We start from the raw sequence: 24866 nt of genomic DNA, 5'->3' as shown, positions 1-24866 counted from the left end.
TCGTTGTCCAACGATGAAACGAGACGAAACGAGACGAGATGAGACGATATATGTATTATATTAGCACTCGAACAGCTATTACCAGCTATTAATTCGAAAGAGTGAGACAACCTCGAAAGACAGATTGCTCATATAGGATATACTATATAGATAGATAATAAGTGTTTACACGTCTAATGCATCGCATCGGTTTTAACCATGTTGCTTGGCTACTCGAATTTATTAGCACGATAAGAATCTTTTTCTCTAATAATTTACAAACTTAATCATATATATATATATATAAAACATAAATCCGTATACGACATATTTCAATATAATTAGTTGTTAGTTGAAAGAAAATTAATGAAACATTTTGGAAAAAAAAAAGGGAAAGAGTGAACACGAAATGATATCGGAATTTGAGACACACACAGGACTTGTTCCACTTTGATATGCCGATAAGAAAGGTTTTTTCGACGAAATTAATGTATCGACAAACAATGAGACAACAGGTCCCTCGATTGTCTTTACTTTTCCTATCTCGAGATCGTACACTTCGTACGATGTTAGATATCCTATCGTGTAAATTATTACGTTGAAAACTATTAGAAAGAAAAAGATACGTGAAAAACAATTAATAGATAAATATGATGCAACTTTGAAAAATTAAAAATAACAATAAAATCAGTAAGGTAAATGATGAATCGAAAGAGAGAGAGAGAGAGAGAGAATAGGGAAGAGAAGCGGTGTGTACGATCGATAGAAATATGATTGAAAAAATTTCAGAAAAAATATATATAATGTATATAAATCAATAAGAAGAGTGACAAATCATAAAGACGAGAAGAGAGAAATACCAGGAATTAGAAAAAAGAAAGAAAGAGAGAGAGAAAGAGAGAGTACTGGTTACCACGGTAAATTTCACGCTCGGAAAAAAGAGCCGTGGCCGCGTTGTCAGGCCAATCAGTCGAGGGCTTTTATCGAACAAATTGGTCAGTGAACGTATAGAGAGTCTCATATATATCTATATATACATATATATACTATATACTATTCCCATATATATATATATGGGAATAGTAGGTAAAGAGAGAGAAGATAGAGGTAGTGGGGGTATTTCCTGTCAGATGATCCTGATTGGTAGTTGCCGAGCAATCCACCGTTCGACAAAAAAAGTCGAAAAAAAAGCGGTGGCGTAAAACGAGCAACGAGCGCAAAAAGCACACTCGTGGAATAAAATAAAAGGTGCGTCGTCGATAAGCCAGGCCCACCGGTGGCGGCAACCACCACCACTACCACCACCATCATCATCATACCACTACCATCGCAATATACCCTACCCCCCTTCTGTATCTCCCCCTCAACCACCCCTTGCAGTATTTTCGTTCCAACGTTGACACGAACGCGACTTGTTAAAAATTGCCGAACACCACTACGAAGCCACCGATCGTATCGACTTTCCTTTTTTTTTCCGTTTCTTTCTTTCTCTTTTTTAAATAAAATCGTTCGAACCGTGGACAGGTGGAATGGGCTGCTGAAGTGGACTGAAATGGAGTGGGTATGGCACCGGGAGGAGGTGGAGGAGAGCTTTTATTGCGGAATATTTGTCGCGCGTTATGCGTTTTGACCAACGATACGAAAACACCATGTTTCATCCACATCCCCGGCCCCCTATCGAAATTTAACTAGCGTTCGTAACGATACACCAGATAGATTCGATAGGATGCAACGACTCCGACCCAAACTCCGAATCATTCATTTTATTTTTTTTATTATTTTATTTTTTTCTCTCTTTTCCCCCTCCACCGTATAAAATGGACGAAAACGAATGTTCTATCATTTTTGTTATTTTTTTTATATTTATTTTTATTATATAGAATTGAAATTTCTATTCCTATCGGAAAAAATTTAAATAATCGTTAGAGATATTCAGAAAAATATAGATAGATAGATAGATAGATAGATATTTGTTTTCGGTCGAAAAAAGATTAAACGATCCTGTCGAAAAATTGATATAAAGTATTCCAGTTCATTAGCGAGAATAGGATTATATAATATATAAGAGAAAAATAATGATTAGGGGATACGAACGAACGAACGAACGAACGAATGAACGAATGAACGAAAATAGGAATCGGTTTTATCTGGGCCTGGAACACGTTAAAATGTGCCTGCGGTGTGAATATATTTTGCAAATGATCTGTTGATCTGTGACTGAGGATTAATAGACGTATAAAATACATTTTGCGCGCAGATGCGCTTTAATTAAGCTTAATATTTCAGTGCTTTTCCATCCTGTAGAAATATTCGCGTGGCACTTGTTTTCTATAAACAATATACGTATTTATGTATTTATATATATATGTGAATATACGAATGTGCAAAAGAGACGACGTGGCATTTATTGCTCGTTAACGTTTCCACATCGTTCTAGTCGAAAAATGAAAATATCTTTTATACAAATTTTCGTAATTATTTGTTCGAAAAGAAAAGGTAAAAAAAAAGTGCACAAGTTTACATGTCAGGTGGTCTTCATCTTTTAAAGTAGTAGTCTGGTAACTTATGCCTATTTTCATGACTTTTTTGGAGGGTGGTTTTTTATAGGAAAATGAAAATGAATTATCTTGAATATTTAGAGTGTTTTTATTTACATATTGAAAATATAAAAAAAAATTTATTTGAAAAAATTTAATAGTTTATAACTATTATTATTGTCACTCGAAGTTGGAACCTCAAAAAAATGCACATGGGTGGCCCGGGTGATTTTGGCTCTTGATGTCATCTGAAATCAAATATTCTTGATTATTCTTAATCTATAGAATATAGAATATACATCTCATTCTGGTCGGATCTACCGAAGTTAAATTTCAAGCGTAAATCACAAAATGGCGGACTTTGAAAAAAAAGTCCTTTTATTTTAGCAAAGAAAGGATGGTAAAATAAAAAGTTAGGGGTGGAAAAAATTCTCTTTAGTACCGACGAGAACTATACGTGTGTAGAACAGCCTGTTAAAATTTGAAAGCAATCGGTTCAGTAGAAAAAAAGTTAGGACCCGGGCCGACCAGAAAAACAATGTTTTGAGAAAAACGCGTTTAAAGTTCAACAACAAATTTTCCTAAGTAAACTTATACTTACGTCAATCGTCGATGCCTGGAGCGTATAATATGCCTTCATCCTCTTCATAGGCATCATTCTCTGCAACTTTGTCCGCTCAAAAAAAGAAAAAAAAAAAAAATAAAAGAAGGGTCCAAGCGGTTGCAGCTGTTGGTCAACTTGAAAGGTTGGACTCCGAGGCGCTCTAGGAAACTCGTTATAACTCCCGAAATATTTCGAATTTCTGTCTGAAATTTTCACAGTATATTCTCAAGACATTGCACTTTCAAATTAAGCAAAAAAAAAATTTTCGATTTTTTGAACTCAAGTTACCAGACTACTACCTTAAGGAGTTATACGCAGTTGCGAGGCTCAAAAAAGACGTCTTTTTACGAATTTTTTCTAGAAAAAGTTTTAATTTGTCAATTATATGTGATGGTAATTCAAATAGAGCCTACTTTTAAGAATACAATAGCGCGTCAATCGTGTCAAAATATTAATGTGCACCGTTCCTGTAGATGATTTCCTGAACGTCCTCTAAAAAAAGGCGCTTGGCGGTGAATCTCCACTTCGGCGGTTTTGATTAACCGAAATAAAAAAAAAATAGTGGATTCTTTTAAAGAATAGATTAATGCAGGTATTAACGGGAGGAATATTAAAAATTTTGATTTTTGACAAAATGGCGTCTATCTGAAAAAAATGTTTCGTTTTTGACTGAAATTTTCGCTCTAAATTGTAAAAAAGAAAAATAGTAATAATTTTTTTAAATCTTATTCCTCCCGTCAATACCTGAGGAATATATCTAAGAATATTGTGTAAAAATATAAGACAAATCGGTTGAGTTATTTCTGAAAAATCGAGATCACCGACTTTGAAAATATCGTTTTGAGAAAAACGCGTTTAAAGTTTCAAAGAGACGTTTACGCATATTTAAAAATTTTGGTTTACAGCTTACATAAAGTGAAGAATATTTGCCGGATCGATTTGAAATTTTCAGAGAATATACTTAAATATATGTACATTCCGAAAATGAAAAAAAAAAAAAATCCATTTTTTGAAAATTCTAACTTCGTATAACCCCTTAAATCAAAATTGCCAGCTCTAAATTTTTTAAACCAATTGCGAACGATTTTACGAGTTAGTCGAAGTCAAGAGTGAAAGAAAGAGAAAGGGAGAGTGAGTGAGCGAATGAGCGAGAGAATGTTAATGTAAATTGAGTTAGGAATTCTTCTTTAATGGGGTGACATTAGAAGAGATATTTTTTCAACGTAATAGCGTAGAGTAGGCCCTTTTAAGAATAAAAAAAACGGTACAAACGAAATTAAGGGAACAAAATTATTTGCTAAAGCCAATGGAAAGGAGACTGGGTAATACCTTTTACCGAAGTGTTCGAGAAAGATATACCAGAGATTAAAAAGAAAAAATAATTACCGACGAGAAGCAAACCGAAAAGGGTACGAACCCCTTCTTTGAATATCTTCTAAGTATAACAGGGAATGTAAAATTGAATACAAAATATTTGATTGACTTATCGACGAGAAATTATAAATTACGATAATAAGTCGACCAATTAAGATAGATTAAAATGAACAAAAATAAATTGACTCGCGTAAAACTTTCTATTAAATTTAATATAAAGATATCGGGGAAAGTAAGTTTTATTTTATCGCGAAAAAATTGACGGATAGGAAATGAGAAAAATATTTGTCGAATTCCAATCCATCTAAGTGAAATAAAAATAAAATCTCGCTTTTGTGCAAACGAGACGAAATAATTTGTGTCTATTTAAATCGTGTAGAAATTAAAAAGAAAAGAAATAAATAAAATAAAATAAAAAAAAAACAGAAGTAGCCGATAAACGAAATCGAAGGATTCAAAGGAACCGCAATTAAGGTGATTTCGTTTTCTTATGGGACATAGCCCATGTTCCTGGTCCCTGTCGAATCGTCGTCAATTTGTTAAATCGACTCGACGAACCGTGAAAAGAAAAAAAAAAGAGAACGACGTTAGATATGCGAGATAGGTGAAGATAGAAAGAGAAGAAAGATGGTTTTGGGCCATCGAAGAATCCCTTTTCTTTATCTTTTTTTTCTTTCTTCTTCTTCTTCTTCTTTTTTGTCTTTTTTGTCGGTTTTATGGAGGCTCGCCCATACGGAACACGGGGAGAAACAATGGCGAAGAGATGGCGGAAGCTCTGCCAACAAAAGGGGATGATACTCGAGAGACAAAGCTCGCGCGAGGGGTTGGTGGATGATTTAATTAGTTAATTGTGCGTCATTCATCCGTCTATTCATCCCCTTTCGGTCCCCCGTCTCTCTTTCTCCTGCTCCTCCTCCTCCTCCTTCTCCTCCTCTTGTGCACCATCGTCACACCACCATTCCCATACTGTTACCATGGTAACTCCGCGTCGACTTATACTCCGTTTAAACGAGCTATTCCTGACAAAGATCCTTTCACGTGTTATCTCTTCCTATCTTTGTATCTTCTAAATGAGTTTATAAAAGTACATTTAACATTTTGACCGAAAGCCTAATATTAGATTAAATTAAAATTGTTAAACAACGTTATATCTAAATTATCTATTTTTCTGTTGCATGCATTTCTTATCAAAATATATATATATTTATTAAATTAAATATATATATATATATTTTGTATTTTATAAATTAAATATATATATTTTGATGAAATTATTATATGATATTTTAAATTAAATATAAATATCTATATATATATATATATTTATTTATTTATTAAATTTTAAATATATATTTTGTGTGTTATAAATTAAATATATATATTTTGATGAAATATCGATAATATTTATAATCAATAATCTCATACTCATTCCTTTTTCTTCCACTTTCTTCGTTAGTACGTATATGTAGGTCTTATATATATATATCTTTGGTGCGACATATGGTGTACCGATTGTGGCGGATTACTCCTATTTGTCTAGGATTTTCGAGTATTCCTATTAATTCAAACGCGGTTTTATAGCAACCATAGTTAATGCGATATGATAGCCAACCACACGTTTTACGATCATTTTGAACCAAAAAATGAATATTACGATCGACGAAACAATATATTTCATTAATTCTAATCTGGATAGTTAAATAATCAAATCATACATGGGGATCTGTGAATCAAAAATAACAATTTTTCGAAACAATACGCAACACCAGTTTCTCGTTCCATCTATAAAAGGGGTAGGAGAGGGATGAAAATCCCCTTTTCGAACGATTGGATCCACAAATTTGGAAGAGGGGCAGGACCAGTTGACAAGAGGAAATCTAGCAAATATAATATTTTATGTTGAACGTATTACATATAACAGCGAGTACAAATACGGAGCAATATCGGATTAAACAAACCGTCGAAAAGTTTTTAACTTGAAATCCATCAGCGAATGTTTTGAATAACTCTTTGAGGCATAGCGGTATTAAAAGTGTCCCCCACCTTTTTGATGCACCGTAATGCATAGTGGGACATTATCCGAGTCCCAGAAAAAAACTTTATTGAATTATTATTTCTTTATGTTTCTATAATATATTGTTCCTTTATTAATAAAAACTATCAATTAATTTTATACAATTTAAATATAAATAAAATGTCTGTGCAACGTGTGGATCTTTTTATTTTATAAAATTCCGTGGCTCAAAGGGTTAAACCAAAGCACAAAATATATTGTTCCTTTATTAACAAAAATTATAAATTAATTTTGTGCAAATTAAATCTGTGCAACGTGTGGATCTTTTTATTTTATAAAATTCCGTGGCTCAAAGGGTTAAACCAAAGCACAAATCAAAGTTTCCTATTATAGTTCGTAGAATAGAATAGAGGAAGAGGAGGAGAAAGGGTTTCGGAATCATTCGAATCGCAAACTTTCAACGCCAGGACCATTCACGAAAAATTATAAATTAATTTTGTGCAAATTAAATCTGTGCAACGTGTGGATCTTTTTATTTGATAAAATTCCGTGGCTCAAAGGGTTAAACCAAAGCACAAAATATATTGTTCCTTTATTAACAAAAAACTATAAATTAATTTCGTGCAAATTAATTCTGTGCAACGTGTGGATCTTTTTATTTTATAAAATTCCGTGGCTCAAAGGGTTAAACCAAAGCACAAATCAAAGTTTCCTATTATAGTTCGTAGAATAGAATAGAGAAAGAGGTGGAGAAAGGGTTTCGAAATCATTCGAATCGCAAACTTTCAACGCCAGGACCATTCACGAAAAATTATAAATTAATTTCGTGCAAATTAATTCTGTGTAACGTGTGGATCTTTTTATTTTATAAAATTCTGTGGCTCAAAGGGTTAAACCAAAGCACAAAATATATTGTTTCTTTATTAACAAAAAATTATAAATTAATTTCGTGCAAATTAAATCTGTGCTACGTGTGGATCTTTTTTTTATAAAATTCCGTGGCTCAAAGGGTTAAACCAAAGCACAAATCAAAGTTTCCTATTATAGTTCGTAGAATAGAATAGAGGAAGAGGAGGAGAAAGGGTTTCGGAATCATTCGAATCGCAAACTTTCAACGCCAGGACCATTCACGAAAAATTATAAATTAATTTTGTGCAAATTAATTCTGTGCAACGTGTGGATCTTTTTATTTTATAAAATTCCGTGGCTCAAAGGGTTAAACCAAAGCACAAAATATTGTTCCTTTATTAACAAAAAACTATAAATTAATTTCGTGCAAATTAATTCTGTGCAACGTGTGGATCTTTTTATTTCATAAAATTCCGTGGCTCAAAGGGTTAAACCAAAGCACAAATCAAAGTTTCCTATTATAGTTCGTAGAATAGAATAGAGAAAGAGGTGGAGAAAGGGTTTCGAAATCATTCGAATCGCAAACTTTCAACGCCAGGACCATTCACGAAAAATTATAAATTAATTTCGTGCAAATTAATTCTGTGCAACGTGTGGATCTTTTTATTTTATAAAATTCCGTGGCTCAAAGGGTTAAACCAAAGCACAAAATATATTGTTTCTTTATTAACAAAAATTATAAATTAATTTCGTGCAAATTAAATCTGTGCAACGTGTGGATCTTTTTATTTTATAAAATTCCGTGGCTCAAAGGGTTAAACCAAAGCACAAATCAAAGTTTCCTATTATAGTTCGTAGAATAGAATAGAGGAAGAGGAGGAGAAGGGTTTCGGAATCATTCGAATCGCAAACTTTCAACGCCAGGACCATTCACGGTCTCAATGTTATCCGGGATCGACCGAAATTAAAGCTTCCATCGATGGGCTAAAAGCGGTGGCTAGCAGCACCAGGTTGGAGGGGGTTGGAACGGTGAACAGGAGGAGGAGGAGGAGGAGGAGGAGGAGGGAGTAAAGGAGGAGAGGAAACGGAGAAGGGAGAATCGGCAAATTCGCTGATCCACGAGTGCACGTACGGAACGTATACCTGCTGACTATACACATATATATACATTATATACATATACATATATATATATCTATATATCTATATATCTATATATATGTAGATGTATATCGGAAGCAGTAGCATCAGTCTACCTGCCTATAGGCGTATAGGTGGTAATGGTGTTTCTGAATTAGCTGGCAGCTAGTTTGGCCGTCCGCAAGCAAACAGATCTTGGTTAGCCGATGTGTAACATCCCGCGTTCGCTCAAACGCGCTATCGTCTATCTATATGCTCTCTCTCTACCCAAAACCATATACCTATCTTTTCTCTATCTCTCTCTCTCTTATTTTTTCAATAAGATTATTCAAAATATTTTCAATATTTACGAAAAAGCAACATTAGGAGACTATTACTTCTTATCGAATTTGGCTAAAAGAAAAAAAAAAAAATAAAAGGGAGAAAGATAGAAAAGGTTTAGACATTTGGTACGGTGGGGGTTGAGGTGGTACACACGGGGCAAGAATAAGAAGTAACATAGCGGATGTTTATGGCGTGATTTGTGGCGGACTTGCGAGCCCCCGGAGTTTCGGGATTAAATTCAGCCATTTCGGGGTAAGGAAAATAGCCTGATAAAAGTTGGCCAACTTTTCTCCCTTCTTTCGTCTATCAGAGAATGGGTAAGAAAGAAAGAAGGAAAGAGGGAAGGAAGATGGGGATGGTTTGGCATCTCTTTGTCGGGATAAGAAAAGAAAAGAAAAGAAGAAGAAGAAGGGAGGAGGGAGGAATAGAATGAGGGTAAGAGTAGGTGGAGATATCGTAGTAGCTAGCAGCAGTGGCGTTTCCTTTCCTCTCCTCGAGTTCGGCTAGATTCGTTTAGTTCGTTTCCGAGGGGCAGATAATTCGGGGGCGGGACATGCTAAGGGGGTTAGGGGAATTGCAGGCGGAGCTTCTGGCACCACAGACGCGCGTTGAAACGTCGCGAAGAGAGAGGGAGGGTATAAGAGAGAGAGAGAGATACCTAAACGTCTCCTAGTTCACAGAACGGGCTGAGAATAGAAGTGAGAGAGAGTAAATGGGAAAGCAGGAGGAAGGGAACGGGGGGCACCAGGTAGAAGGGAGAAGGATGAATGCACACACCGCCACACACAACCAAGTCGTTAGCAGCAACCCCTTCGCTTTTCCTACTGCGGAAGCTGAACTCTCCTCTCTCGTTGCTGCTGCTGCTGCTGCTGCTACTCGGTTAGAGGTATACACGCCGATTTAGGACGGTAATTCCAATTTGCAATTCGCTATTGGGTAATTGCTGTCCATTAGAGGGTGGCCATTTTCGGTTCCGGACCTGGATACCTACCGCTTACGGACTACCACCTGTATATATATGTATTTATCTTTCTCTATCTCTATTTCTCAATCTTTCGAGTTTGCGTTTGAGAGAAAGGGATAGAAAATTTGGAAAAATAGTTTCTAGTAAATCTAAATCTCTAGATTGTATTATTAGAAAGTAATAACCTATCTCTTTGGATTAATGTGATTGATTATATTTTTTGGGCATTTTTGTTCTATATTTCTTTTTTATTCTGATCGAATCGTAGGATAAAAAGAAATAAGGAATAAAAAGGAAAGTGTGGCTCTAGTCGTCGGCAACGGAATCGAGTAATTAGCTTTAATTAAGCGAACCCTTCGGGCAGGAGTTTAACGAGGGCAGTTACTCGTTAGTCCGAGATACCCGGTGCGATTCCTCCTTCCTTTGTAATAAAAAGAGAAAGAGAGAGAGGGAGAGGGAATTTGTCGTTTGCAAAAAAAGCTTTCGCGTCACATCGGAACAATTAACTACTCCTCTCTCTCTCTCTCTCTCTTTCTCTATCATCATTTCTTTTTTATATTATATTCATATCAATCATATACAAATATTAGATTACTATTATTAATCATTTATATTAAAAGTACTTAAGAAAAATCTATTAAAGTAAATACTAACTCAAACAAATATCAGCTTATTATATTCATAGGTTTTTATTTTCTTCTCTATGAAGGGAGGGTGGAGAGGGACACTATAATTTTATCGAAGGGTAGTGTTACTTACGTACCTTTACAGATAGGACATATATATATATATAACAGAAAGAGGGTGGTTTGGTTTAAGTAGAGATAATGGCCAGTGTTTACCGGCGTGATGATCGCGCACGATTTTAGGGGTTGTTCTTTAGCTATGGTGGCATGAAGCGGCTAATGGATGCCCAAATAAATGAAATTATCATGATAAAGGTTGCGTCGAAACGAAAACGTGGTAGTCGTCACCGGTACGTACCGCACACTGCATTTGACGACACTGTACTTCTAATTCACCGATACAAGAGTTTCAATAGTGGTGATTGTCCACTCGATAAAGCCACCCTCCTTGTTTACCAACATCTGTCACGGTTTTGCACCACCATCCCCTTCAATCTTTATTTCTTTTCATAGCTTTCTATTTCTCTTTCTCTCTCTCTCTGTCTCTCTCTTTCTCTCAGATCTTCTCGACTTCAGAAAATATACCTAACACATTTATTCCTACCTATATAAGATCCCAAAAGTGTCTTCCTATTGGTCGTCCTTTCCATTCTATCGGGAATTATACCCCATTTGATAAATTTTCTTTAGTTATCGTTTTACTACTCCGTCCTGCCGACTATTTAGATTGTTTATTTTACCTTCAGGGTTGTTTGTAGTTAGTTAGCGTCATAGTTAACGCTTACCACCCCATGAACGTGACTAGACCTTATGTCACTTGTTCGAGACCCCCCTCCCTACCCCCTCTTTTCAGAACGGGGGATGGATTATCCATTTCTCCTTTTTTCTCTCTCACTTATATTGATTTATACTTATGAATATTATTACGTATGCGTAACGAGGATTCAAAATAATTTTAGGGATTCCACTTGAATTTTTATTATTTTGAAGTTATACTTATTTTGACGCGTTGAGGAAAATGTAATGGGAAGTGATTTTGTTCCGAACGTCTGGAAAAACGACACCATGAAGTTTGTCGGTATTTACGACGCGCGGCAAAGCAATTTCAAATATATGGCATGAAGTTGTCTTCTCTTCTTCTTCCCCTCTTTTTCTCAAGCGGGTCACCCATCCAAATTCTAATCGTACTCAGCGCTGTTTTACTTAAATGATCGAAGCGAGAACTAATGCTGTAACGCGCCATGGCTGTTGACGCGTCAAGTAATTCGATACATCTCTCTTATATTTAGTGTGGACTGATATCTATATTTTGATATTTTCTTTTTCTTTTTTTTATTCTTTTTTATATATATATAATAATAATTATTTGTTTCTTTTAAGTTATTTCTTTTCTTTGAAGTTTTTTTTTGAAGTTATTTTTGAAGTTATTTTTGAGGTTATTGAGGTTATGTTCGTTTTGGTACGGTTCTTACGTGCGTACATAAGTACACACACCAGTTTTTTCGAATAACGATTTTTTCTTAAGAATAATTCTATCATTTGAAACAAAATATCTGTCGAGAGATCTTTTTTTTTAATGGTCAGCTTATTTTTTTGTATACTTCATTATTGTATAATTATATATTGTTTCATTTTTCTCTATATCTCTCTCAATTTTCCGAATATTATATTACATTATATCTATATAAGATATTAAATTAATAATCTTCTGAATAGTTATATAATCGTGAATTCAGTTTTTGCAACTTCACCCTCGTACAATTAAGTTATTTTTTGAAGTTATTTTTGAGGTTATTGAGGTTATGTTCGTTTTGGTACGGCAAAGAAGTATAACTTCTTACGTGCGTACATAAGTACACACACCAGTTTTTTAAAAATTACTATTCTTACTTGCATCTAACTCTTGCAATTCTTCAGTAACTCTATTCTCTTCCATCGATTCATTTCTTTTTTAAGTTTTTTTTTTCTTTGAAGTTTTTTTTTGAAGTTTTTTTTTTGAAGTTATTTTTGAGGTTATTGAGGTTATGTTCGTTTTGGTACGGCAAAGAAGTATAACTTCTTACGTGCGTACATAAGTACACACACCAGTTTTTTAAAATAACTATTCTTACTTGCATCTAACTCTTGCAATTCTTCAGTAACTCTATTCTCTTCCATCGATTCATTTCTTTTTTAAGTTTTTTTTTTCTTTGAAGTTTTTTTTTGAAGTTTTTTTTTGAAGTTATTTTTGAGGTTATTGAGGTTATGTTCGTTTTGGTACGGCAAAGAAGTATAACTTCTTACATGCGTACATAAGTACACACACCAGTTTTTGTTTAAACAATAAATTTTACCGTTCTTTTGTAATAGGTATTTTTCTATCTCGCGTGTGTGTACGTGTTTGTACTCGAATTTGTATTTTTTTCCTTTCATTTTTTTTGTTGGCAATAATTTTTCATCGACTCCAATCGATGTCACAGATCGGTGAATTATCGAGAACGAAATTTGTCGACTAAAGACATAAAAATAAATCATACGACGAGAGAGGAGGGTGGGAGGGAGTAACGGGGCATAGGAAGAAGAAGAGCACTAGGATGCAACAACGCTCGAAATAATAATCGTCCCAAAAGTACGAGGGGGAAAGGGAAATCATCATTGGGTTCGCCATATGTGCACCACGGGGGGTAAACCGCCCCTTTTCACGAGACGATAAATATTCCGCTAAATGCTACATGTTAAATACCAACGAGCATCAAATGTCCTGGCGGGTATGAAAAGAAGAGTCCTTGGTCACGTGTACGCGTACGTGTGTTCGTGAATCCTCTTCGTTATATAACAAATGTTTAATTAAACGTTTGCAAATATTAGAAAATTTTTGTAATACAAATAGGAGAAAAAAAAAAAAAATTCGTTTTCAATTAGTTTTTAACTTAGATGAAAAATGTATAAAAATGTGTAAAATGTTACAACGATAAAAACCTAAAAAAAAAGAATTTTGATTTTAATTAAATACGATTTTATTTATAAGATTTCTGGAAGAAGCGTAATGACCGTACGTACCATTGCTAGATTATTAATACGGTAGATAAAATTTCATTGCATTGGTAATAAAATTATTCGTCGTTCCGAATTTGTCGTTAGAGATCGAAGAGATAGATTTAGAACGATCGTATCACACGGATCAATGTGTTCGCTTATTTTTCTATCGGGCGTAAAATTGGGCAAAGCTCCTCCGTATCGAAACGTCGTCTCCCCTTTTTCCTAACTACATATATATATGTATATACGTATACACAGATATATACATAGGTAAAGGTACCTGCTCGCAATATCTCGACGGTTAAGTGAATCACACGCTAATCCGAATGCGCTCGCCTAAACGATGCCATGTGTACAAACACTGACAGTCGGTGACGCACTTGCCAGTTAAGTTTTCGGGGGTGCTTAAGCCAGTGACGCAAAGTTCCTGACAAATCGTGCGAGATTAAAATGACACGAGAAATCTGCTATATCTCTTTTTGTCTCTCTTACTCTTTCTTTCTTTTTACCTTGTTTCCAAACTCGTTTTATATTCCTTCTTTCGACATTAATTCTCTAATACATTTTTTCTTTACGTATTATTTAATTAATAATCATTTTCTTGTTCCCCCCAATTTATATATCCTTAAAGTTTGTTTAACAATTATTTCTTTATTATTAAAATATATATTTAATATCGCAAGTATTTCTCATTTAGAGTATATAAAAATTATATTAGAAACGTTTGAACATTCCATACCAATTTCAATTAATTTGATATTATTATAATTATTCGGAATAAATAGAAATTTGATTAAAAAAAATATATATACGCCAATGTATTCGTAAATAAGTTTGGGATACGGTTTCCGAGCACCAAGATATTTAATTAATAATAATTTTCTTGTCCCCAATTTATCCTTAAAGTTTGTTTAACAATTACTTCTTTATATTATTAAAATATATATATATTGCAAGTATTTCTTATTTAGAGTATATAAAAATTGTATTAGAAACGTTTGAACATTCCATGCCAATTTCAATTAATTTGATATTATAAAATATAAATACTAATTATTCGGAATAAATAGAAATTTGATTAAAAAAAAAGAATAAAAATATATATACGCCAATGTTTTCGTAAATAAGTTTAGGATACGGTTTCCGAGCACCAAGATATTTAATTAATAATAATTTTCTTGTCCCCAATTTATCCTCTTAAAGTTTGTTTAACAATTATTTCTTTATATTATTAAAATATATATAATATTGCAAGTATTTCTCATTTAGAGTATATAAAAATTGTATTAGAAACGTTTGAACATTCCATGCCAATTTCAATTAATTTGATATTATAAAATATAAATACTAATTATTTGGAATAAATAGAAATTTGATTAAAAAAAAGAATAAAAATATATACGCCAATGTATTCGTAAATAAGTTTGGGATACGATTTCTGAGCACCAAGATATTTAATTATTAATAATTTCTTGTCCCCAGTTTATCCTTAAAGTTTGTTTAACAATTATTTCTTTATTATTATAAAATATATATAATATTGCAAGTATTTCTCATTTAGCGTATATAAAAATTGTATGAGAAACGTTTGAACATTCCATTCTAATTTCAATTAAATTGATATTATAAATATAAATACTAATTCTTCGGAATAAATAGAAATTGATTAAAAATAAGAATAAAAATATATATACGCCAATGTATTCGTAAATAAGTTTGGGATACGGTTTCCGAGCACCAAGATATTTAATTAATAATAATTTTCTTGTCCCTAAAGTTTGTTTAACAATTATTTCTTTATATTATTAAAATATATATTAAATATTGCAAGTATTTTTCATTTAGAGTATATAAAAATTGTATTAGAAACGTTCGAACATTCCATGCCAATTTCAATTAATTTGATATTATTATAATTATTCGGAATAAATAGAAATTTGATTAAAAAAAAAGAATAAAAATATATATACGCCAATGTATTCGTAAATAAGTTTAGGATACGGTTTCCGAGCACCAAGATATTTAATTAATAATAATTTTCTTGTCCCCCCAATTTATCCTTAAAGTTTGTTTAACAATTATTTCTTTATATTATTAAAATATATATATAATATTGGAAGTATTTCTCATTTAGAGTATATAAAAATTGTATTAGAAACGTTTGAACATTCCATGCCAATTTCAATTAATTTGATATTATTATAATTATTCGGAATAAATAGAAATTTGATTAAAAAATAAGAATAAAATATATACGCCAATGTATTCGTAAATAAGTTTGGGATACGTTTCCGAGCACCAAGATATTAATTAATAATAATTTTCTTGTCACCAATTTATCCTCTTAAAGTTTGTTTAACAATTATTTCTTTATATTATTAAAATATATATATAATATTGCAAGTATTTCTCATTTAGAGTATATAAAAATTATATTAGAAACGTTTTGAACAATCTATGCCAATTTCAATTAATTTGATATTATAAATATAAATACTAATTATTTGGAATAAATAGAAATTTGATTAAAAAAAAGAATAAAATATATATACGCCAATGTATTCGTAAATAAGTTTGGGATACGATTTCTGAGCACCAAGATATTTAATTAAATAATTTTCTTGTCCCCAATTTATCCTCTTAAAGTTTGTTTAACAATTATTTCTTTATATTATTAAAATATATAAATATTGCAAGTATTTTTCATTTAGAGTATAAAAATTGTATTAGAAACGTTTGAACATTCCATGCCAATTTCAATTAATTTGATATTATAAATATTTGATAAAAAATAAGAATTTATATATGCCAATGTATTTGTAAATAATTTTGGGATACGATTTCTGAGCACCAAGATATTTATTATTAATATTTTCTTGTCCCCATTTATTCTTAATAATTGTTTAACAATTATTTCTTTATATTATTAAATATATATTTAATATTGCAAGTATATAGAATATTGTATGAGAAACGTTTGAACATTCCATGCCAATTTCAATTAATTTGATATTATAAAATATAAATACTAATTATTCGGAATAAATAGAAATTTGATTAAAAAAAAAGAATAAAAATATATATACGCCAATGTATTCGTAAATAAGTTTGGGATACGGTTTCCGAGCACCAAGATATTTAATTAATAATAATTTTCTTGTCCTCAATTTATCCTCTTAAAGTTTGTTTAACAATTATTCTTTATATTATTAAAATATATATATAATATTGCAAGTATTTCTCATTTAGAGTATATAAAAATGTATTAGATACGTTTGAACATTCCATACCAATTTCAATTAATTTGATATTACTATAATTATCGGAATAAATAGAAATTTGATTAAAAAAAAAGAATAAAATATATATACGCCAATGTATTCGTAAATAAGTTTGGGATACGGTTTCCGAGGACCAAGAGTCGTTGGCAGAGCTAATTGTAGGGGCGGTAGTGGCGTTTCCACCCTAACGTCTAACCCCAAATCATCGCTCCGTAATCCATAGGGATTTACACTCGCGATAATTGCATTAGCATTCGATGATTTCCAATGGATCGTATGGGCTAATGAAATGATTATCGTTGCTATGGTTTAACGATCGATCGAGAATTATCGATCTGTTATCTCGATAGATTACGACTAATTTCGAATATTACGACTCAAATTTATAATTATCATTCATTTAACGATGAACTCATGGAGAGAGAGAGAAAGAGAGTGAGAGAGAGCCTAATCGATCGATCGAGATACGAATTCGTTTCATTCGACGTTTCGAAAATAAAATTTAATATCTACATTTTTTAGTGACTAGAAAAGAAAAAAGTATGAATTAGAATTATCATGGATATAGTTTTAGAATAATTGTATTGGCCGATAAAAAATAATGTAGAAATGTTTTTAATAATTAATATTTAAATTATAACAAAATATTTGATATTTATTATTGATCTTTTTGGATAAGCTGGAAAAATTAACTCGATGGAAATTCAATTCCAATTTTAGAATTATAGAAGGCGTTCAATTTTACTCCTATTGACGTTTCGAAACGATTGCATGTCACGGGGAAAAAAAATTTGGAGACGAATAAAACGACAGGTATTAAATTTACCTTCTAGTATATTAACAATTATCATTATTCATTGGCTAACCCAAATAAATAAATAAGCAAGAACATAACAGCACTATACATAAACTGTTACGTACAAAATTGAATTTATAATATTTTTCTCATCTAATAATAATCCGAATAAAAATTCACAGAATGTATGCTTAATATTCTAATTTGTTGCGAATTGTTTTGGTTTAAAAAGGTTGTGCGGCTCAACACGCGTTACTTGGTAAAACGAGAAGACCTAGGACAGCATTCACCTCGCAACAACTTCTCGAATTGGAAAAACAATTTCGTCAGAACAAGTATTTGAGCAGACCGAAAAGGTTCGAAGTAGCTACTTCGTTGATGCTGACTGAAACACAGGTAAGTTTAAAAAGAAAATGACCGAATGGGGTAGGGGTTGTAAAAAAAGAAAAAAAAAAAATCAAGGAAAACTTAAAAATCATTTCAATATACAGTGGAGGAAAACTAAAAAAAATCACATTATGTAGAAAATACAAATCACTGTACAAATACTTTTGTTTTCCACTGTATTTACTTACATTTCCTTTTCGAATTTGAAGAACGATACAACGTAAGATAATGAATCAGGCGTGGAAATAACGTAGACGTGTCAATATTCGAGGAAAAACAATTAATCTTTTTTTTTTATTTCTTTTTTTTTCGAGGGGAGGTCGGGGAAAAGATATCAGGAGAAGATACGATTCGATTAAATTCTATTTATACTATTTATATCTAATGTACTTACCATTGTTATGTTATCTGTAAATCAATAATAATTGCTGTTAACGGATTCCATTTTGTTCTTTTCTTGATTTCCACAAGAACGGATATTTTTCTTATTTTTAAATATTGAACTTGGAAAGGAGTACTTCTCTTCCAAGATATTGACTAAAAAATGAAGATATAGAATCAATTAAACTTTATTTTTATATATATATATTGATTTAATCGTCATAAAATTATTATTGTCTGTATAATCGATGGTGTTGATGATAGATATTTTTGGGGTTGTTTTTCCTACGATGATAAATCGTTTTTGATTTTTGCATTGAGTAAGAAAAGGTTAGCATACTTCCTTTCTTACGATATTGACCAAAGATGGAAGATTGAGCGACGGTTGAACGTTGCTGTAAATACGGGGGAATATGGAAATTCGTGCGACGTCAATGGCAACGATGAGGAAGGAGGAGAAGGAAGGAGGAGGAAGGAGGAGGAGGAAGGAAAGAGAGGGAAAAAGGACCCTTGAGGGAAATCCCTGGAATAATCCCATCCCGCCATTCGTTCATTCATTCGTAGCCAGGCTCCTACTCTTCTCTGCCTACACACGAATCTCTCGCGTAGTTCAACAACTTAAACATAACTCCGAAGCTTACGAGCTCTGACGGATCGCTCGGCAAACAGACAAGAAAGTCTGAGTTATAGCCAAGGCTCAGTCCCTGATTTGTTTCGATATTTTACCGATTCTCTACACTTTACACTTCTTCCTCTTTCAACCCTCGAACGTCGTCGTCGGCGTCGTCGACGTCGAGAAGATGATGGTTCCCTTTCAACAACCATCCCTAACCTTTACTACTTACTCTTTCTTATCTTTCTCTTTTTATTCTTACGTTATATTCGTTTTAATGAAATTAATATCAATAATTTGCTTTCAGTTTTTTGAAGTTATACTTCTTTCGGCGCGTTGGGGAAAATGTAAAGGGGAGTGATTTTGTTCCGAGCGTCTGGAAAAACGACACCATGAAGTTTGTCGGTATTTACGATGCACGACAAAGCGATTTCAAGTATACGGCATGAAGTTGTCTTCTCTTCTTCTTCCCCTTTTTTTCTCAAGCGGGTCACCCATCCAAGTACTAATCGTACTCAGCGCTGCTTTACTTAAATGATCGAAACGAGAACTAATGCTGTAACCGCGCCATGGCTGTGACGCGTCAAGTAATTCGATATATCTCTCTTATATTTAGCGTGGACTGATATCTATATTTGGATATTTTCTTTTCTTTTTTTTATTCTTTCTTATATATATATAATAATAATTATTTTTCTTTTTTAAGTTATTTTTTTCTTTGAAGTTTTGTTTTGAAGTTATTTTTGAGGTTATTGAGGTTATGTTCGTTTTGGTACGGTTCTTACGTGCGTACATAAGTACACACACCAGTTTTTTAAAAATAACTATTCTTACTTGCATCTAAATCTTGCAATTCTTCAGTAACTCTGTTCTCTTCCATCGATTCATTTTTTTTTAAGTTATTTTTGAGGTTATTGAGGTTATGTTCGTTTTGGTACGGCAAAGAAGTATAACTTCTTACGTGCGTACATAAGTACACACACCTGTTTTTTAAAAATAATTATTCTTACTTGCATCTAACTCTTGCAATTCTTCAGTAACTCTGTTCTCTTCCATCGATTCATTTTTTTTTAAGTTATTTTTCTTCTTTGAAGTTTTTTTTTTAAGTTATTTTTGAGGTTATTAAGGTTATGTTCGTTTTGGTACGACAAAGAAGTATAACTTCTTACGTGCGTACATAAGTACACACACCAGTTTTTATTTTTAAAATATATAAAGATCTTTACGATCACAAGACAAAAAGAAAAAGTGTTTAATAGTATTATTATTAATTTATTGTTTTTTCTTTACAATAACAGAAAGATCGTTATAGAATTACCAGTAATTAACTTATCAATTTCAATAATCAAGATGATCTATTAGTGATTTGAAAAAAGAACCGTTTTCATAATCTATCGAGACCTATATCATCCCAATGATCAATAGAAAATAAATTGATCGTATCAATGAAATATTCATTTGTAATTTGAAAATAAAACATCATATATATACGAATGCGATGTGTTTACATGCATCGAGATCACTCACTCAACAACTTCTCTCTAATAATTGTTCATTTTCACGAAGAAACGTAGGACATACATATACGCGTGCACTTATACTAATACAAAAAGGAAAACAGGAATGTAATTTGTAATAAAATCTTTGAATTGGTGAATTCCAACAGTCGAGAGATTCTACAGGGTTGAATACTCCCATTCGTATTCGTACGAGCACGAAATTCTCGTGAGTTTCTTTTTCCGAGGGGTTGAAAGAAGCTACCGGGAGCATGATATGTTGTCCGTAAGATTTACATCACTTTCTTACGATTTTCGGGAGGGGCTCGGATAAAAAAAAAAAGAAAATCGAACCTACCCTATCCTTACTCTGCTTGATTTACGATCTCTTGTCGTCCAATATCCAATGTCTATATCTATGTACATATAGATACGCATATATGCTTTTATATATTATAATACTTCATCTATATTTCATATTTACATATAGATTCGTTTGATCAGTCTTTATCTTCTGTCAATAATTGTCTAAATTTTCTCTAACGATCTTCATTCTTTTTTTTCTTTTTCTTTTTTTACCTGACATCTTGTAAAATTGTTACGTTATCTATGTATTACACATACGTATAACATTTTTGTATTTTATTTGAAGTAATGGACGAATAAAATTTATAATGATTTTGGAATTTTAGTCCAATTTCGTCATTTCGAGCAAATATGTATCCAAATATTGTCTAAATTTTCTCTAACTATCTTCATTCTTATTTTTCTTTTTCTTTTTTTACCTGACATCTTGTAAAATTGTTGCGTTATCTATGTATTACACATACGTATAACATTTTTGTATTTTATTTGAAGTAATGGACGAATAAAATTTATAATGATTTTGGAATTCTACTTCAATTTCGTCATTTCGAGCAAATATGTATCCAAATATTATCTAAATTTTCTCTATCTTCATTCTTTTTGAAGTTATACTTCTTTTGGCGCGTTGGGGAAAATATAATGGGGAGTGATTTTGTTCCGAGCGTCTTGAAAAACGACACCATGAAGTTTGTCGGTATTTACGACGCGCGACAAAGCGATTTCAAGTATACGGCATGAAGTTGTCTCTTCTCTTCTTCTTCCCCTTTTTTTCTCAAGCGGAACACCCATCCAAATACTAATCGTACTCAGCGCTGTTTTACTTAAATGATCGAAGCGAGAACTAATGCTGTAACCGCGCCATGACTGTTGACGCGTCAAGTAATTCGATATATCTCTCTTATATTTAGCGTGGACTGATATCTATATTTGGATATTTTCTTTTTCTTTTTTTTATTCTTTCTTATATATAAGGTAAAAGCCCCCTCGGTTGGCCAGTTAAGCCGTTTTCTTTTTTAGAAAAATTATATTCATTCAATAAAATAACTTACATCTAAACTAATGGTTTAACCTGTAAGCTTGAGCTTTCAGCTTTGAATAAAAATAAAGAAAAGACAAATTATTCATAAATATTTTAATAATAAATTAAAAAAAACATAGATTTGCAATGTCCCTATTTTTAGCCAACTTTCTCCCTCTTTTGGCCACGCATGTCCCCTCATTTGGCCATGTTTCCTATTTAAAATAAATAATTAATTAATAACTAATTTATTAAATAAATCAAAATTGAATAATTCAAAACTCGTGTACAAAGAAATTAATTACTCATTAGTATTAAAAAAACTAGTTGAATACTTTATGTACAAATATATAACCTCAAAGCGAATAGCCATAAGTTGGCTAATGATAAAAACAGAGGCAATAATACTGTCTCCATGCTTGGCCACCATATTTTTAATGGAGAATAATTAAAAATCACTTAATTTTCAATTTCTATAATAATTTTAAGCTATGTTAATTGCAGAAAAAAAAATATTTTGGTTGCTATTGTCAAAAATGAAATATATAGGTTAATAAAAATCACAGTATCCTTACCTTACTTAACAAGAAACCATCCAAAACAGAAGTCTTGCACAACTTTATTTTTTTCTTTTTTAAATATATTTTTAAAATAATCCGAATTACTTTCAATGATATTTTAAAATTAGAATTTTTCTTTTTAGAAACTGTCACCATGTGCACATCAGCATATAATTTATAATCACTGTTGTGGCATAAAGTGGCCAATAGAGGGGGCCTGGCCAACCGAGGGGGCTTTTACCTTATATAATAATAATTATTTTTCTTTTTTAAGTTATTTTTTTTCTTTGAAGTTTTGTTTTGAAGTTATTTTTGAGGTTATTGAGGTTATGTTCGTTTTGGTACGGCAAAGAAGTATAACTTCTTACGTGCGTTATAAGTACACACACCAGTTTTTTTTCTTTTTCTTTTTCTTTTCTTACCTGACTTCTTGTAAAATTGTTGTGTTATCTATGTATTATACATACGTGTACCATTTTTGTATTTTATTTGAAGTAATGGACGAATAAAATTTATAATGATTTTGGAATTCTTCTTCAATTTCGTCATTTCAAGTAAATATGTATCTTAACGAATTTCCATTGATATGTGTGCGTAAAGCAATAGAATTTTCGTGTGTATTCGAAAATCGATCGATCGGAAATAAGGTATTAAGACTAATTAACGATAATCCAATCCATCCTTCTTCGCCATTGGTCGAAAAATACGTAGCAGAGACACGCGCATACGCGTATACATAGACATACATACACGTGCGCGTGTTGAAGAAATTTATCTCGCCAAATATTTTGAAATGAACTCGAAAAAGTGATAAGAAAGGTGGTATGTGTGTCCTCTTAAAAAAAAAAAAAAAAATAATAAAACATCAACGATTTCGCGTATAACTTTATCTTAACTCGAGTTTTATCTTTTTAATTACTTGGAAATCGATAACGAAGTATTATACTTGAAAGAAAAAAGAATATAAAGTGTTAAAAAAATTTCCAATCATAAAAGAAAAAAAAAAAAAGGTCAAATAAACGAAACGAAAGTTTTTTTTGTGTTTATTATGCATTTCAGGTGAAGATCTGGTTCCAAAATCGACGAATGAAATGGAAAAGAAGTAAGAAAGCACAACAGGAGGCACGTGCAAGTGGAAAACTCGAGGATGCCGGTAATACGAAAAATTCCGAAAGAGATAATACCGGAAGTGACGTATCGGTGACAGCACCGTGCACACCGGAAGAACCTAGAGGAACTTTACAAGAAACTCAGAGAACTACGACGGAACTTCAGGAACCACTTTATCGTCCTTACGTCGTTTAAATTTCCTTCTCGTTTTCCTTTTGAAACAAAAAATAAGATTTTATTTCTTTAATATGCACTTAAGGGATTATACGCAGTTGCGAGGCTCAAAAAAAACGTCTTTTTATGAATTTTTTATAGAAAAAGTTTTAACTTGTCAATTATAATTGATAGTAATTCAAATAGAGCCTACTTTTAAGAATACAATAGCGCGTCGATCATGTCAAAATATTAATGTGCACTACTCCTGTAGATGATTTCCTGAACGTCCCCTAAAAAAAGGCGCTCGGCGGTGATCTCCACTTCGGCGGTTTTGATTAACCGAAATAAACAAAAAAATAGTGGATTCTTTTAAAGAATAGATTAATGCAGGTATTAACGGGAGGAATATTAAAAATTTTGATTTTCGACAAAATGGCGTCTATCTGAACAAAATGTTTCGTTTCTGACTGAAATTTTCGCTCTAAATTGTAAAAAAAAAAAATAGTAATAATTTTTTAAAATCTTATTTCTCCTGTCGATACCCGAGGAATATATCTAAGAATATTGCGTAAAAATATAAAACAAATCGGTTGAGTTATTTCTGAAAAATCGAGATCACCGACTTTGAAAATATCGTTTTGAGAAAAACGCGTTTAAAGTTTCAAAGAGACGTTTACGCATAGTTACAAATTTTTGTTTACAGCTTACATAAAGCGAAGAATATTTGCCGGATCGATTTGAAATTTTCAGAGAATATACTTAAATATATGTACATTCCGAAAATGAAAAAAAAAAAAATCCATTTTTTGAAAATTCTAACTGCGTATAACCCCTTAATATGAGATAAGTAACGTTCACATTTATTTTAGATATTTTATTTCGTGTAAGTATTTGTTTTGTTTTTCTATTTTAACACGCGAATAATAATAATAATTTCATATTTTACCGATACGCGACCTACCGTGAAAATAAAATCCATTATTATTAAGGAAACTGAGGAGAATTTTTTACGATGATGAAAAATATTATGAACGATTATGAAAATGTTGTCTCGTGTAAATAATATTATTCTACGATTTCTATTACCGTCGAAGGAAAGAAAGAGAGAGAGAGAGAGAGTGATCGAGATAAAGATTAAAAGAAAACAGAATTAAAATAAAATAAAATAAAATAAAATAAAATAAAATGTCGATGTAAATATCAAGAAAAAAAAAGGTATGTAAGAACAAATGAAATAAATGATTCGAATGTTTCATTGAGAACTCTCCCGTTA

General features: G+C 31.9%; 1 protein-coding gene across 1 annotated transcript in view; it reads left to right on the top strand.

The window, feature by feature from the left end:
* Positions 1 to 23684, top strand: part of LOC122518714 — a 29049-nt gene extending 5365 nt beyond the window's left edge. Inside the window, exons 2-3 of the mRNA XM_043637771.1 lie at positions 17739 to 17902; positions 23387 to 23684. Of these exons, the coding sequence (XP_043493706.1) occupies positions 17739 to 17902; positions 23387 to 23632 (410 nt within the window). The 3' untranslated portion in view covers positions 23633 to 23684. The remainder of the gene's footprint in view (positions 1 to 17738; positions 17903 to 23386) is intronic.
* Positions 23685 to 24866: the final 1182 nt, after the last annotated feature.

This window comes from Polistes fuscatus, unplaced genomic scaffold (genome assembly GCF_010416935.1).
Source record: "Polistes fuscatus isolate 324 unplaced genomic scaffold, CU_Pfus_HIC Scaffold26, whole genome shotgun sequence".
Lineage (NCBI taxonomy): Eukaryota > Metazoa > Arthropoda > Insecta > Hymenoptera > Vespidae > Polistes > Polistes fuscatus.
Note: the sequence above shows the minus strand (reverse complement) of the source record. Positions and strands in the feature narration are given on the sequence as shown.